The sequence below is a fragment of the Patagioenas fasciata genome, chromosome 22 (assembly GCF_037038585.1).
Source record: "Patagioenas fasciata isolate bPatFas1 chromosome 22, bPatFas1.hap1, whole genome shotgun sequence".
Taxonomy (NCBI): Eukaryota; Metazoa; Chordata; class Aves; order Columbiformes; family Columbidae; genus Patagioenas; species Patagioenas fasciata.
The window spans coordinates 2,054,774-2,069,886 of record NC_092541.1 but is presented as its reverse complement, the minus strand read 5'-3'; the positions used below and the strand labels follow the sequence as shown (position 1 = coordinate 2,069,886).

General features: G+C 44.6%; 1 protein-coding gene across 1 annotated transcript in view; it reads right to left on the bottom strand.

Annotated features, from left to right (window-relative positions):
- IKZF3 (IKAROS family zinc finger 3) overlaps window positions 1–15,113 on the bottom strand; it is a 29,313-nt gene that overhangs the window by 8,268 nt on the left and 5,932 nt on the right. Inside the window, exons 4-6 of the mRNA XM_065856422.2 lie at window positions 5,683–5,943; window positions 4,853–5,020; window positions 3,145–3,261 (exon numbers count right to left, since the gene is read on the bottom strand). Of these exons, the coding sequence (XP_065712494.2) occupies window positions 3,145–3,261; window positions 4,853–5,020; window positions 5,683–5,943 (546 nt within the window). The remainder of the gene's footprint in view (window positions 1–3,144; window positions 3,262–4,852; window positions 5,021–5,682; window positions 5,944–15,113) is intronic.

The window sequence follows — 15,113 nt, the reverse complement described above, 5'->3', positions numbered from 1 at the left end:
GGAAATTGCTGCCGAGGCTTTGAGCTGGATCAGCCAAGCCGAAGAACTGCCACCTCATATCGCTACTGCCACACTAATACCGAATATAACCGCTGTGGCTTCTCCCCCCACCAAAAAAAAGGCTTGTTCTTGCCTAAAGAACAAATATCAGTACCACTACTTTTATATTAAATAGTGTTTCAGCATTAGGAACAACTGTGGTGAAAAGCAAATGTGTTTTAAGATGCTGCTGATGCCTTTGAGAGTTGGTACCTAAGTAGAAGAAAACAAAGACAGGGAAGGGTAATTTACTTTCTCAAGGTAATGCAAAAGATCAGATCTCACCGTGAAAGAATCCTGGCTGCTGTGTTATTGCACTGTTGCATTAGCTTACCTAAATATATGAAGCATCATCTACATACAAAAGAAGTGATGCCAGAGGAAAGGGATACAAGCACTTCTCTATCTCTTCAGCCCTGCTAAACGCAGTTTTATTCAGTATTGGACTGAAATTGCAGTTTGCCAAGTACAAGAAGTGATAAAAATGCAGTATCATCCTTCCAGACCTCAGTGTACAGCATTTCCCTATAATTTCAAAGTCAGTCACTCCTTACTTGGTTATTATTGCTGTTATTGATACCATATGAGTTTCAGTCAGCACACACCATGACTCACCAAACCTCAGCCAGACCGTGTGTTAATGTTTGTTCAGCGTTTTGAAAACGTAAAGCGCTTCAGAAGGACTCGACGCCACAAATACTGGCTACAAATACGCCTCGGGATGGATGGGATAACAGGGCCCAGCTCAGCGCTCCCTTAGTCCTGGCTCATCAGGCTGGAACTCCATGATACACATGAGCATCAATCCCACAGAGGGCATGAATAAATACCTTAAGGGTAATAACATACTGCTTTTCTGACCCGATTTTTATTCCAAATCACTCTCATGTTTAGAGACTTACATTCATTAACTGTTAAAATGCACCTGCTTCCAGCATGAAATACCAAGACACTACCTAACAGTTTACATAAAGTGAGACAAAACATAAAATTAAGTTGATGAGGCCTCTACAGACAGCTGGGAGCAGCCTCACAATCATAGGCCCTGGTTGTGGTGGGGGATTTTAACTTCCCTGATGTTTGTTGGAAGGACGACTCAGCCGGCAGCCACAGTCTAGGAGGTTCCTCCAATGCCTTGATGATAACTTTCTGATGCAAAGGGTGGAGGAGCCGACTAGAAGAGGTGCACTGCTGGACCTCATCCTCACTGACAAGGAGGGGCTGGTTGAAGCGGTAAAGGTTGAGGGCTGCCTTGGTTGTAGCGACCATGAGATGGTGGAGATCAGGATCTCATGTGGCAGGAGCAGGACAGCAAGCAGAATTGCAACCCTGGATTTCAGCAAGGCAAACTTTGGCCTTTTCAGGCAATTGCTGGGGGAAATCCCATGGGCAAGACTGCTTGAAGGTAAAGGGGCAGTGGACGTTATCTGCCTTGACTTGAGTGAGGCATTTGACACAGTCTCCCACAGCATCCTCACAGCTGAACTGAGGGAGTGTGGTCTGGATGAGCGGGGAGTGAGGTGACTGCGAACTGGGTGAAGGGAAGAAGCCAGAGAGTCGTGGTCAATGGGGCAGAGTCCAGTTGAGGCCTGGATCCAGTGCAGTGCCTCAGGGGTCAGTGCTGGGGCCGGTATTATTCAATATATTCATCAATGATTTGGTTGAGGGAATAGAGTGACTGTCAGCAAGTTTGCTGGTAACACTAAGCTGGGAGGAGTGGCTGACACTGGAAGCTGTGCTGCCATCCAGAGACCTGGACAGGCTGGAGAGTTGGGCAGGGAAAAATGTAATAAAATAGAACAAGGGCAAGTGTAGAGTCTTGAATCTGGGCAGGAACAACCCCAGGTTCCAGTATAAGTTGGGGAATGACCTATTAGAGAGCAGTGTAGGGGAAAGGGACCTGGGGGTCCTGGGGACAGCAGGGTGATCATGAGCCAGCACTGGGCCCTTGTGGCCAGGAAGGCCAGTGGTACCTGGGGTGGGTTAGAAGGGGGTGGTCAGTAGGTCAGAGAGGTTCTCCTGCCCCTCTGCTCTGCCCTGGGGAGACCACACCTGGAATATTGTGTCCAGTTGTGGCCCCTCAGTTCCAGAAGGACAGGGAACTGCTGGACAGAGTCCAGCGCAGGGCAACAAAGATGCTGAAGGGAGTGAAGCATCTCCCGTGTGAGGAAAGGCTGAGGGAGCTGGGGCTCTGGAGCTGGAGAAGAGGAGACTGAGGGGTGACCTCATTAATGTGCCCAGTCCTGTGCCCTGGTCACCATGTCATTCTGTACATGTACACAGAGCAGATACTGATCTTCCAGCCCAGAGCGCGAACACATGATCATTTAACCTGAATTGTTTCCATGGTGTGGTTTCCACCGCTCTGTAAATGCAAGTATAATTTTTAGAACACGCGGGCATCGTTAACAAAACCCTGAAGTTCAAAGCGGAGCTCAAATTAGAGGCATTGCTTCCTGTAGCATCTCCGTGTGGTCAGTAAATAATGGAGAGTGGAACAGAGAGGTGGGTTATTGTGCAATGAGAACAACATGAGCAGAGATTGTTATCAGGGACTGAGCAACGCTAGCAATATTGCTTCATAAAACCTTTCTTTCAGAGGTATTTCCGCACCACCACACTTGGAACATGCAAGCTATGTACTAAAAAGCATCTAGAATGGTTACTACCGTCCTGATGCTTTTCTGACCAACAGTTCTTATTCTAAAGAAAAGGAACCAAAGGGACTGAGACATGTAAACAACTGTTGTCAACAACCGTGGGCATCAACTCATCCAATAAAATAAGCTACATAATAGCATTAATGTGGGAATAATCCAACTTACTGTGTCACCTACAGAAATGCTGCGCACAAGGTATTTTAGGTGTTTTATTCAAAGTAACTGTGAAATAAAGAAGTTATTAAAATAAAAGCATCCTTTAACTACTTGCCTGAGGGATGCATTAAACCAGACCCTTTTAGAAGACGCTACAGCCCCTTAGGTTACTGAAAATACTCATAGTAAAAACTGTTCTCGGGCTTGAGTTAACAGCTTAGCAGATGCCCTTTTTTAAGCACTGTAGTGTAATAAAAAAGACAAACCCACTGCAAAGTGATAAACTCACCAGCCTCACACACGCCGGTGTTCTGCAAGTAAGTGCGGCAGCGCTCCTTGTGCTCCTCCAGTGAGCTCCTCTGCTTGTAGCTCCTCCCGCAAAACTCACATTTGTACGGCTTCTCCACTAGAAAGATAAGAGCGCAGCATAAGATAACCACGAGAGACTACTAAAACGCCATCTCCATGACATACACGCGTATAGTTACCCATGGCATATATTCGGTTCGTGGGGAATGCTTTACATTTCTGTTGAGTTTATGAGCACTGTAATCACAACAAAATTAGGGTTACAGAAGGGTGAGACCCACCGGACACAAAGTTCCTCTTCATTCCCTAAGCCCAGCAGCAGAAAAGATGAGGACTTAGGTTAGGCACGGTTCCCAGGAGCTCAGGTTCCTAAGCCTGGCTCTTGCTGACAACTTTTCTTGGCGTAACTTCCCCAGGGAAGAGCAACTGTACCACTGCTAAACTGGGACCGCAACTGCCCGACTGCCTCACCTGGGGCTTGTCTGTGCAGAATTTTTCAGGGATTCCACAAAACTGATGAAGTTAAACCAAACCAAACCCATATGTGAGGTTCATTTGATTTCCAAAGCCCCTTGTTGGAAAGTTCTTAATTCATTTAAGCTGAAGCCAGCCTGTTTGAAACTCAAGCATTGACACAGCCTCCCCCAGTGCCTCATACACAAGGACTTGAGGCGCTTCCTGAATTATCTCGTTACTGGTTTGTGAACAGACATCCTCTAACAAACCCAGGCAAAATATCATCCCTGTACAGCACCGATCTAACTAGCCTTGCATTTTATACTGTGCAAAAAGACCATACTCCTACTGCTAATGCAGTTGCTCACTTATTTGTGTGATTCACTTGAAGAGATTTTCTTCATACTGTTTATAAGCCAGCTTTAAAAACTTCAGTCACAATAACCACACGAGATGTTTGAAGCACAGTGATGCTTTTAGCATTGTGCTAGTGAGGGACAGTCACCACCACCGTGCTGGGTCGTGATTAAATCAGAACCTCATTTATCCATGTCAGATAATCTCATTTTTTAACTTTGATTCTTTGTGAGGTTGATTTTTTTGTTCTGTAAGGCGAAGCGCAGAGATAACATCTGTCATTTAGAATACATGTTTTCTTTCTAGGCCCCTGTACAACACAGGATATACACACAGAGTAAGCACAACTGGGCTCTTGTAGAACTGATTAATCAATTTAAACCTGGCTTGTTATTCAAGTCAGCTCAGCTCTGTGCCTCCGCTTCTCTCATCTGTAAAAACAGACGGGACAAAAAAACCACTGGCATTTGTTGAGCATGTTAAGACATTCAGATGAAAGGCACTACCCAAGCGCGAGGTGGATCACGCTCCTGGAGCCATCCTAACAGCGCAGGAGAGGAACCAAGTCCCGGCAAAGCATTTCTTCACGCTGCTCCTCAAATTCAGAGCCCGCTGGCTCTGATCATTCAAGAAGAGCAAGGAGTTATTTTGTGCAAGCAGGTATTGAGGCTGTGACAGCGGCTTTTCCTGTCCCCTCGTTCTGGGTTCAAAGTGGAGCTGGTTCCAGCAGCCCAGCACGCAGAGGGACCGGTCACTGCTATTTGTCAACTCCTTCAAAACTAGAGCAGCTGAGCAAACTTTGCTGACTCTTTTCCACACCGAGTGTCCTAGTGACACACATCAGAAACACATGAAGTGTCTTTGAAGTCACTTACCAGAATGTGTCCTTAAGTGACCTGTTAGCGCATCCCTCCTTTGGCAGGCATAACTGCAAAGATGACATTTAAAAGGTTTTTCCCCTGTGTGTAGTTTAATGTGGCGGAGGAGGTTTCCCTTCTGAGTAAAGGAAGCTCCGCACTGATTACACTGGAATGGCCGTTCACCTTAAAATGACATACAGAAAAGGACATTTAATGGTTACGTGGGTATCACGATATCCTCATACCCTTTTTCCTTTTTGGAAGAGGAAAGAATGAGCTACTGGATCAATTTATTTCTATAGAAACACACACACAGCCCTTCCATTGACTTCAGTGGGAGTTAAATGCAGCTCGGGTGTCACAGCTTCTTGTAACATATGTATGATGATGGAAAACCCTGTACAGTTTTTCCATGGAAATAAGTGTTCTGGAGGAGGCTGATTCCAACAAGCTAGCAGTTTTTAGAAAAAGATACAGTCTTATCTTAGTGCAGGTGGAAATGTAAGATGCTCATTGGTTTGTTGCCAAAGTACAGCACAAAGAGAAACACATACACGGACCGGAAAGGGCGGCACAAAACCAATGGTTGAAATACTTAAATGACATAGTGCCTTTCATCCAAAATTCTTAAAATGCCTCACAAACATGGTTTTACTAACGTTTAATCCTGATAAGAAGGTGGGTAAAGTGAGGCATGGAAAAGCGAGTAACATGCCAGAGATCACATCAAGGACAGAACAAGGAAATCCTGATTTTGGTATCTTTTTAAAAAATAAGTAGTCTAGATTACAAATTATTATTCTTTCAGTATTCAGTTCTTACAATAATAATATAGGGATATTTACCAGTGTGGCTACGCTTATGAACCATCAAGACATTGAGGCTAATGCAGGCTAATCCACAGATATCACAGTTCATTTTTCCACTAGCTGGCCTGACGTTGTCATATGAACCAGAATGTCTTTCCAGTTTAATGCTTTCGTATTCAGGATATTCTCTGGGATAGGTGTAAGGCATTTCAGATTCTTCTGGGTTTTCCATAGGCTCTGAATTTAAAGCACTCTCCTCTCTTTCACTGTATTCACCTTTCACTGTAACCACATCATCTGCAGGCAAAACAAAGCACAAAAGGGAAAACACGCTCAGCTTAGGCACAATGAAGTCTCTTAGGAAAAAAACTCACCCCAAATTACATAAAATTACATTCTCAGTCTTCCTAAAAGTTTTATTTAAACACCTAAAGATGAAGAAATGCAATTGAGACGTGAGTCTTCACAGATCACATACACTTAATGACATGGTGTGATAGCCTTTACAAATATTGACCTGCCTCTTAATTACCTTTGATGTACAATTTCCTTCTACAGGTTATGAAAGTATAATACAGAACAAACTTCTGCACTTACAGGACGCTATTCAGGATGCAAAAGAAAATACTTATTCCCGCAACTCACAATTAGCCGCTAGAAATTAGTGTCTCAGGCTGCTCCTCGTGAATTGGAAACAGAGAAAGACACCGATTTTAAAGGATACTTATCTCTTCCTGCGGAACCTCAGGTGCTTGAAACATGCCTAAAAAATACATCTGATCCAGTATAAGACTTCCAGTGTTCCCATGGTAGAGATTCTCATCAGTTAAGCCTAATGAATCATCCTAATTTTCACTTGCAAATTGCAATTTTTATCCAAGGATCTCACATGTGTGACGAGCATCCGCTAATCTTGATACCTGTATCATAAAGTTACTGTGCGAGTAAAACCAGCAGAGGCAGGGCAAGGATTTCCTGCTAAATAAATATATCCCAGAAAGGTTAAGAGTTTTGTCCGAAGTCATATTGTGACTATGTGGCAAAGAACACAAAGACTCATGAAAATCAGCAGCCATGGCCTTTCAATAAGTCATTGGACCTGTAGCCACATGCAGAGGAAAGACAAGAGGAGAATGTAGCAAACAGCTAAGAATTTACTAACAATAACACTCCCATATAAAAATATAAGCAAATTGGTCACACTATAGAAACAGCTGATGATTCCCAACTTCTGTTGCTGAATTTCCTTTCCACTATTAACTCCAGCATTACCAGCACTGCTTTCTAATGGTCAGGACAGCTTTTCTGTGCCTAAAGCTGGCTTTTCCACCTAGACAAGAGCTGATGTGAGTTCTGCCTCAAACTATGAAGTGAAGAAAAGCACCAGGAGATAAAATGCATGGTTTCCTGTTTGAAAGTCTTGTTCTCATGGCCACCTGCTCCTGTCTCAAAGCGAGGGTTAGACAGTTAAATCTGGCACTTAATCACTTGTCCTTCCTCCCAAGTGCAGAACATGGACCACTGAAGAAGTATTAGCTCTGGTTCTGAGTAATAAGCCACATCAAATGCCGAGAACAAATGAGTGACAGCACAAATGAGGCGGCAATATAAACACAGCACTGAAAAAAATCCAGGGTCGGCAACCAATACTTCCATGAAATCAAAATTTTCAACTATATTTTAGTGATAAAAATCGCTCCTCTATCCTAAATGTTTGCACTGTCTATTTTACTTTGGGTTGAAGGAAAAGGTGGGTGACAATTTCTTCACCCTATGCAAGAATCCACCATGGAAACGGTGGAATGGGAAACTGAGATTCCTCTTGGTGCTCTCCCATAGATGATGATATTCACAGGATGGCATTTTTTCCCCTATTCTAGACATCTGTTAGTATTTAGTATTGGGTCCTGAGGAGCTCACAAGGGTTTGGGTGTTTGCTCACAGGTAGGTCAAGATTCACCCACAAATGGGCCATTTTTCTCTGCACCATCAGTACCAGTTCTGCTTCGCATCCCGGGGATTCCCAGCTCCACCAAAACAGGGTTTCCTCTCTGCTCCAGCTTCATCTCTGAGGGTGCGAGGGCGATCCTGCTATCAAGACTCCTTCAAAATCAGTTTATGCATCCATCACCCTAATGAAAATATTATTACCAGTTGCTGAAAGCAGCTTTCAACGGAATCTCTTTTCCCGCTCGAAAGGAGGCAGTTCCAAAACAATTTGCTACATCCTGCGCAGCGCGGTAAAAGGCAGCGCACGCCGCAGCTGCACCTTGTCGGTACTTTCAGAAACTATTTCAATTCCCACTTTCTACTCAACGTCTCACCTTCGTCTGCAATAGATGCGATTGCTTAGCAGCGGAGGACGAGCTGCAGCCTCCAACTGAGAAGACATCTCTGCCGTTTTCTGTTCCTCACCACACGGCTCACAGCTTTTCACTCTTTTAGAGACTCGGGCCGGTGGCCACACAGCGCCAAAACTGGTTTGAGTTCCCGGTGCTGACTGGCACAAACTGGGCAAGCATTCCTACGGTTCCGCCGTGGAAAATAACGACCTTTGCATTTTCCAGGTTGCACGCTGACTGCTCACAGCGCTCGTGTTCTTTTAGCGATGGAGAAGGATGCACCTGAGTTCTGCTCAAGGTTTTTCCACCACTGTTGCCTCCCCCCAGCAAACATCCCCTCCGCTCCAGCTGCCAGCGATATCCCACCAAAGCTCGAGCGCTTTTCAGTTCGCATGTAGGTGTTTGAAGAACCTCAACGGAAAAAATTCACCTTGTGATGACTGAGAACACCACAGAACAGAAGCCACGAGGGAAGAGGCTTTTTTTAACCAAATAAGTGTTAAAAGGGTTGGAATTTTTCCGCCCTAACACACCTGTTATTGTTTAGAGTCTATTCTGCCGTCCTGACAGCGATACTGAAGAAAGCTCTGGTACAAAGCAGGCTGAGGACAAGATGGCTCAGTCCAGATTGGCCTGAAAATGAACCAGGTGGTTGTAGAGATCTGAAGGAACCAAATTCCTTTTTCAGTCCTTACTTTTGCTCTGTGCACCGGCACGCACAGGGAATACTGTGGGATCGGGAGAAAGGTTTGTATCTGTCACCTAAAAACCATACCAACGTATTTTGATGAGAGTAGGGAGTTTCCAGGCTTGTCCACCTCAAGCAAGAGGAAGGCGGCTGTGACTTTGAGAAGAAAAGGGAAATTTAGCTGATGAAAAACACAATTATCCCTAACAATACTAACAAAGTTCCTCCAGCTTAAAAAAGCCCGTGCTATCCTCTCCTCTGTGCTTAGGAAAGTAAAGAGGTAAGAGGAAAAAACCATTCACAGTGTCCAACCCAGGTAACAATTTTTCTCAAGGCGGTTCATGAAGGTAATATACACTGCAGAAAAAAAGCTGTTGTAGGTTTTACACAACAAAGCACCAGTGTGATGCGTTAAGGCTGATGCACATGGTTTCATTTCCTGGGGAGATGATTACGAGATGAAAGACGTACTCCAGAGTAATATTTTTGTTTCACCTGAAACGCTGTAAAAACAATGGGTTCTGGAGAAAATCCAAAATAAAGCTGCGGTAGCAACTTCAGACTGAGTCACCACATGAGCGGTGCTTGTGTATGTTCTATAAAATGCATGAATTTAAAAAGTCAACAGTAGCAAAGAATTAGGACAAGCTAGAGCGTTACCTCGGTGATTCTCTCTAGTAGGAAGTCTCAGAAGGAAATCCCCACCAATTACTATATTAATCCAAGACCTTTGCACCCAATATAGAGAAAAGAACGTAAGTTTTGCACTGTTGTTAAGCAAAGTTTACCAGTAGTGTTATGAAAAGCACAAGGAATAAAACCCAGACGCTATTAAAGACAACGGCATGAAAGGGTGATGTTGCTCAAGTGTTTTACAAGGAGCGGGGTCATAATCGTGAAATCCTCAGCACATGCAAAAAGTCAACTGGATAACAAAGAAACTTAATCATCTTAATGTGGCATTTTAATGACGCTGCTGATTTGCTATGCCAATTCAGAGATAATGAGCCCCTAATGCTACAGATGTTCAGCCAGACTAAAGGAAAAAAAAAAGAGAAAAAGAAAAAAGAAAAGCTTTTCTTGTATGCCATTTCCTAACTATCCAATTAAACAAATTGTGAGAGCATATAAATAGTTTACCAGGTTTTGACAGCTGTTAATAGGATTCAGATGCTGAAGAACAAGAGTCTATAGGTGTGCGTTGTGACTACCTGGAGTTGGCAGAATCCCAGAATGTCAGGGGTTGGAAGGGACCTGGAAAGCTCATCCAGTGCAATCCCCCCATGGAGCAGGAACACCCAGCTGAGGTTCCACAGGAAGGTGTCCAGGCGGGTTTGAATGTCTGCAGAGAAGGAGACTCCACAACCTCCCTGGGCAGCCTGGGCCAGGCTCTGACACCCTCACCAGGAACAAGTTTCTTCTCATCTTTCAGCAGAACCTCCTGTGTTCCAGTTTGTACCCATTGCTCCTTGTCCTACCACTGGTTGTCACCGAGAAGAGCCTGGCTCCATCCTCCTGACACTCCCCCTTTAGATATCTGTAAACATTAATGAGTCCCCCCTCAGTCTCCTCTTCTCCAGCTCCAGAGCCCCAGCTCCCTCAGCCTTTCCTCACACGGGAGATGCTCCACTCCCTTCAGCATCTTGGTGGCTGCGCTGGGCTCTCTCTCCAGCAGTTCCCTGTCCTTCTGGAGCTGAGGGGCCACAACTGGACACAATATTCCAGGTGTGGTCTCCCCAGGGCAGAGCAGAGGGGCAGGAGAACCTCTCTGACCTACTGACCACCCCCTTCTAATGCACCCCAGGTATTATTGGCCTTCCTGGCCACAAGGGCCCAGTGCTGGCTCATGGTCACCCTGCTGTCCCCAGGACCCCCAGGTCCCTTTCCCCTATGCTGCACAAATTGTCCCCAGGAACAGCAGCAGAAAACCAAAACCTAATGTGCACATACTGAGGTCTGTCTGCTCCCAGAACACGAGATTCCTTTACCTGAACCAGCTTGACACAGAACAGACGGACACGGTGACAGAGAAAAAGTCAGCAGAGTTTCCAAATCAAAGTCAGAATCCTGAGAATTAACACACTGCGGGGCAAGATATGTCACACATTTAGAAAACACCTGTATTCCTTCATTAATAAAGAGGGGTTTGCAGTAGATCCATCAAAATGATAAAATGGGGGGAAAATCTTATACGAGAGGCAACACAGTCAGAGATGAGGCAATTTTTCTCCGTGTCCACCGATATCCATTCTGGGGAAGGGAAAGGAATCCAAGGATTTTTGGCCCAACATGGCTTTGTTTCCTCCCCTGACCCCGGTGATAATCTCCTTTTTCCCACAGCAGTGATGCTTTTGTGAGATCCCTGTTTGCCAACAAAAGCAGCAGCAGCCACTGTCAAAAATTATTACTTGGACAGATTTGCTTTGGTTTTATCTCATCCTTGTACCTTCCAGAATTTTCTTAATACTGTTGCTCAGAATCCTTTCTCATACAGAAAACAAGCATCTATTTTGTTTAGATACCATAGAAAACATACTTGAGTGGTAATTCCTAAATGAACCGGTGCAGTTTGCACCTGGTGGAAATTTCACTTCTAAAAATAGGGGAGAAACTTTCACAATTCCCCTTTGTGGAGTGCGTGCTCTACGGTAATGAGCTTCCTTGTTTTTATTGTGACTTGAAACAAAAATAGAAACAAATCAAATTGAAATGCAGCACTGAGGATCGGAAAGAAAAAAAAAGGCATCGTTTTCCAAGCACTCGGATGTATATTTTCTACTTCATTAATACCAGTGTCTTTCTATCATTAAAGCACAGTATAATTTATCTAGTTGTACAATTAATTACAACAACCGCCAAACAACACACATCATCTCCAAGCTCATGTGAGCCATGAAACTTGAATTATGTAACTGGTTCTTAGAGCATCTTATTCAAATACAAGCATTTTTCTCATAAAGCTGTATATTCCTGCAGAAAACTATAATTTCATACCTGATATTTCCTGTCTATTACAATTTCTGCCTAATAATAATCTAGCGGGTTTCTTAGGACTTTCACAGAATCACAGAATCCCAGAATGTCAGGGGTTGAAGCGATCTGGAAAGCTCATCCAGTGCAATCCCCCCATGGAGCAGGAACACCCAGCTGAGGTTCCACAGGAAGGTGTCCAGGCGGGTTTGAATGTCTGCAGAGAAGGAGACTCCACAACCTCCCTGGGCAGCCTGGGCCAGGCTCTGACACCCTCACCAGGAACAAGTTTCTTCTCAAATTTAAGTGGAACCTCCTGTGTTCCAGTTTGCACCCATTGCCCTTTGTCCTGTCACTGGTTGTCACCAAGAAGAGCCTGGCTCCATCCTCCTGACACTCACCCTTTCTACATTTATCCCCATGAATGAGTCCCCCCTCAGTCTCCTCTTCTCTGGCTCCAGAGCCCCAGCTCCCTCAGCCTTTCCTCACACGGGAGGTGCTCCACTCCCTCCATCATCTTTCTTGCCCTACGCTGGACTCTCTGCAGCAGTTCCCTGTCCTTCTGGAGCTGAGGGGCCACAACTGGACACAATATTCCAGGTGTGGTCTCCCCAGGGCAGAGCAGAGGGTCAGGAGAACCTCTCTGACCTACTGACCACCCCCTTCTAACCCACCCCAGGTACCATTGGCCTTCCTGGCCACAAGGGCCTAGTGCTGGCTCATGGTCTTCTCCCTCTACCCGACAGGGCAAGGGGTTCATCACCTTTTGGGGGTATCCCCCTGGAGCCTCTCTGAGTGGTACGCCAGGGGGTTACTCCACCAGTCGAATTCCCTTTCACACTCCCTGATGGTCCTCAGCATCTCAATCTCCTCCTTAAGCTTTGCAACCATGTAGAGCAGATCTTGCACCCGCTCACACCTCACACATTTCAAAAGGTTTCCAAAATATATTAAAGTTATACTGACAGAGACAGCGATAAAGGAAAAACGTTATCCAAAAACCAAGTGCTACCAAGGCTGGAGTCAAATCTTAATATCTTTAAATTCTCCTTCTTAAAAAAAAAGATGAAACTGCATGAGTTCTTCCCTTCTGTTACAGTTAAGATAATGTCACTCATAGAAAACATTTCTAAAATTACAATTCCTGAAGTCCAGAAAGCCAGATACAATCACAACCGTTAAATCAGACTTCAATTAGACAGTTAATCAGAGAACATCTGGACCCAACAGTCAGACTGAGAAAGGCCACATGTTAAAATCAGATAATCGCCTTCATTAGTTGTACCAAGGGACCTATTACTAATACGGCCGCTCAGGCATGATTGTCCCTGGTCAACTGCTTTTTCTGATGAACTTCTATCCTGAGAAGTTAAAAGTGTAGTTTCATTTGGCCTTTTAAAATTCATCTCCCAAAAATGCGATATACTCTTGTGCTTCATACCAGAAGAATATAACATGAAAATAGAATAACATGAAGAGTAGGGAAATCGGTGTATAGGTATTAAAATTCCATTGATATTCATCACAGATGCCAGGAGCTTGGTTAAGATGTTGCTTAAAAACCTTGGATACCGTAATATTGACAAAACTAAGTGTAATGATTTGATTTCATTAGGAAAAAAAATTTCCAGTAGTAAATAATCTCAATTCCGATACTTGAATTTTAGATGACAAGCACACTGTCTCCAAATTGAGGGGTTTATAACGAAATCTTTGAGTTTTGGCCATTCAGAGCCATACACCCGATTCAGCCCGGTCTGGCAGAGGTACCAGAAGTAACACAGCATCTCGTACATGATGCAAATTTTGCAGAAAGCAGTGAAAATCAGCCAACAACAAGACACAACCCCACTGGAAACGAGCTTCAACATTTCCAGTGCTCATGGAAACATTTGCTGTGTTTTAGCAAAGTTTGGGCTCGTGTGGATCTATTTCTGCTTTCCGATACCTTTCCAGCAGCAAAACTGCCCCTTAAACTCACACATTTTGTGCCAAATGAACAGCCTAGATTGGGGGCAAAATGTGAGTCATCCTAATTAACTGATTTCCTTTCCACCAAGCCATATTTCTAAAAATGGATTACTTTCTACAACGACATGTGATTTGAGTTCCTAGGGCCGTTTTCTTAATCTTCACCTATTTCCTGCTGGGGGGGAGGTGGAGAGGGAACACACCACAACTCATCTACCCTTGACTTTGATGTCAAAGGAATAAGTACGTATCTCACCTTTAATTTCAATGAATTATTTTATGTGAATCTGAGATCCGCATTATAGAGCAAGCAAAGAAAAAGGTGGTTTGAGAAGCTGTGGAAAGGAGTCCGTCATCAATTGACTGACACTGTGCATCCATTCCCCTTCCAGACTTTGTCTGATACTTTACACCAATATCTCAAAAGCAAGTCCTATTTTCTGCTGAGCATAATGGGTTAAGTAGACTAAACCAGCTCACTTTCCTGATTATCCCCAGGCGACTGGAATATCTGAGTATCTGTATCAGCCCTGGGCTACCCATTGTGCAGGACAGTCCAAGCTGGTGTCAATCTGACAGGTCGCGGTGACAACTCCCTGTGCTGATGTCACCGAACGTGCTCGGCAGCATTCCTGCCCCTAAAACCAAATCAAGAAGCTCTTTTTGTTGACAACGCCACAACTTGCAGTTCATGCCAAGCCGCCAAAGCAGAGAGCCCTGCACCATTCAGCGGCCCCGGCTCCTTGCCTGGTTTGAGCTCTTACAGAAATCCCCCGTCAAGTGAACTTGTGCAGCGCTGCTGATGTTGCGAGATAACCCCTGAGTCCCATCAGCGGTAGGGCTCGATCTGGGCTTGGGAGATGTAATATTCTGATAAAAAACGGCACTTCCTTTGCGAGCAGATAAGTGCGTGTGCGAGCGGCACCACTGGAACCTCAGTACGCGCCCAAGCGAGGGTTTTGTCATCCTCTCCCGTCTCGCTCCAGCCTTTTAACCGCCCCCTTCCGCGCACCTAAACGCAGCAGCAATTAGCATCCATAAACCACAAATGTGGCTTCTATTTCTTTTTATTTCACAACCATGAAAGCTAGCTGACACTCGTAACACCAAAAAAAGTTGTCTGCCTCAACAGATAAGGGAATTAAGACATAATTAAATAGTTGTGCTTGACTGTGACTCCCCAAGGAAAGAACGCGGATCTTTAATTTAATTTTTAAATTGAGGATGTTTCAACTTTGGCCACCAAAAGTAACAGTGTTGGGGAGACGTAAAGAAACAAGGGAAATCAAGGGAAATTAAGTGCTTCCTCCCCATTCTGTCTCATTGCTTGTCTCTGTTCAGACTAGATACAGGAAGCACCATGGGAACGGCGTATTTTTATGGTTGCAGGCAAGCGTACACCATGTGCACCACAGCATGCAGCTTCCATTCCCTTGAGGCAAAAAAAAACCTCAGGTTTTTTCTTTTTCTCCCCCTTGTTTGTCACTGAGCTTTTA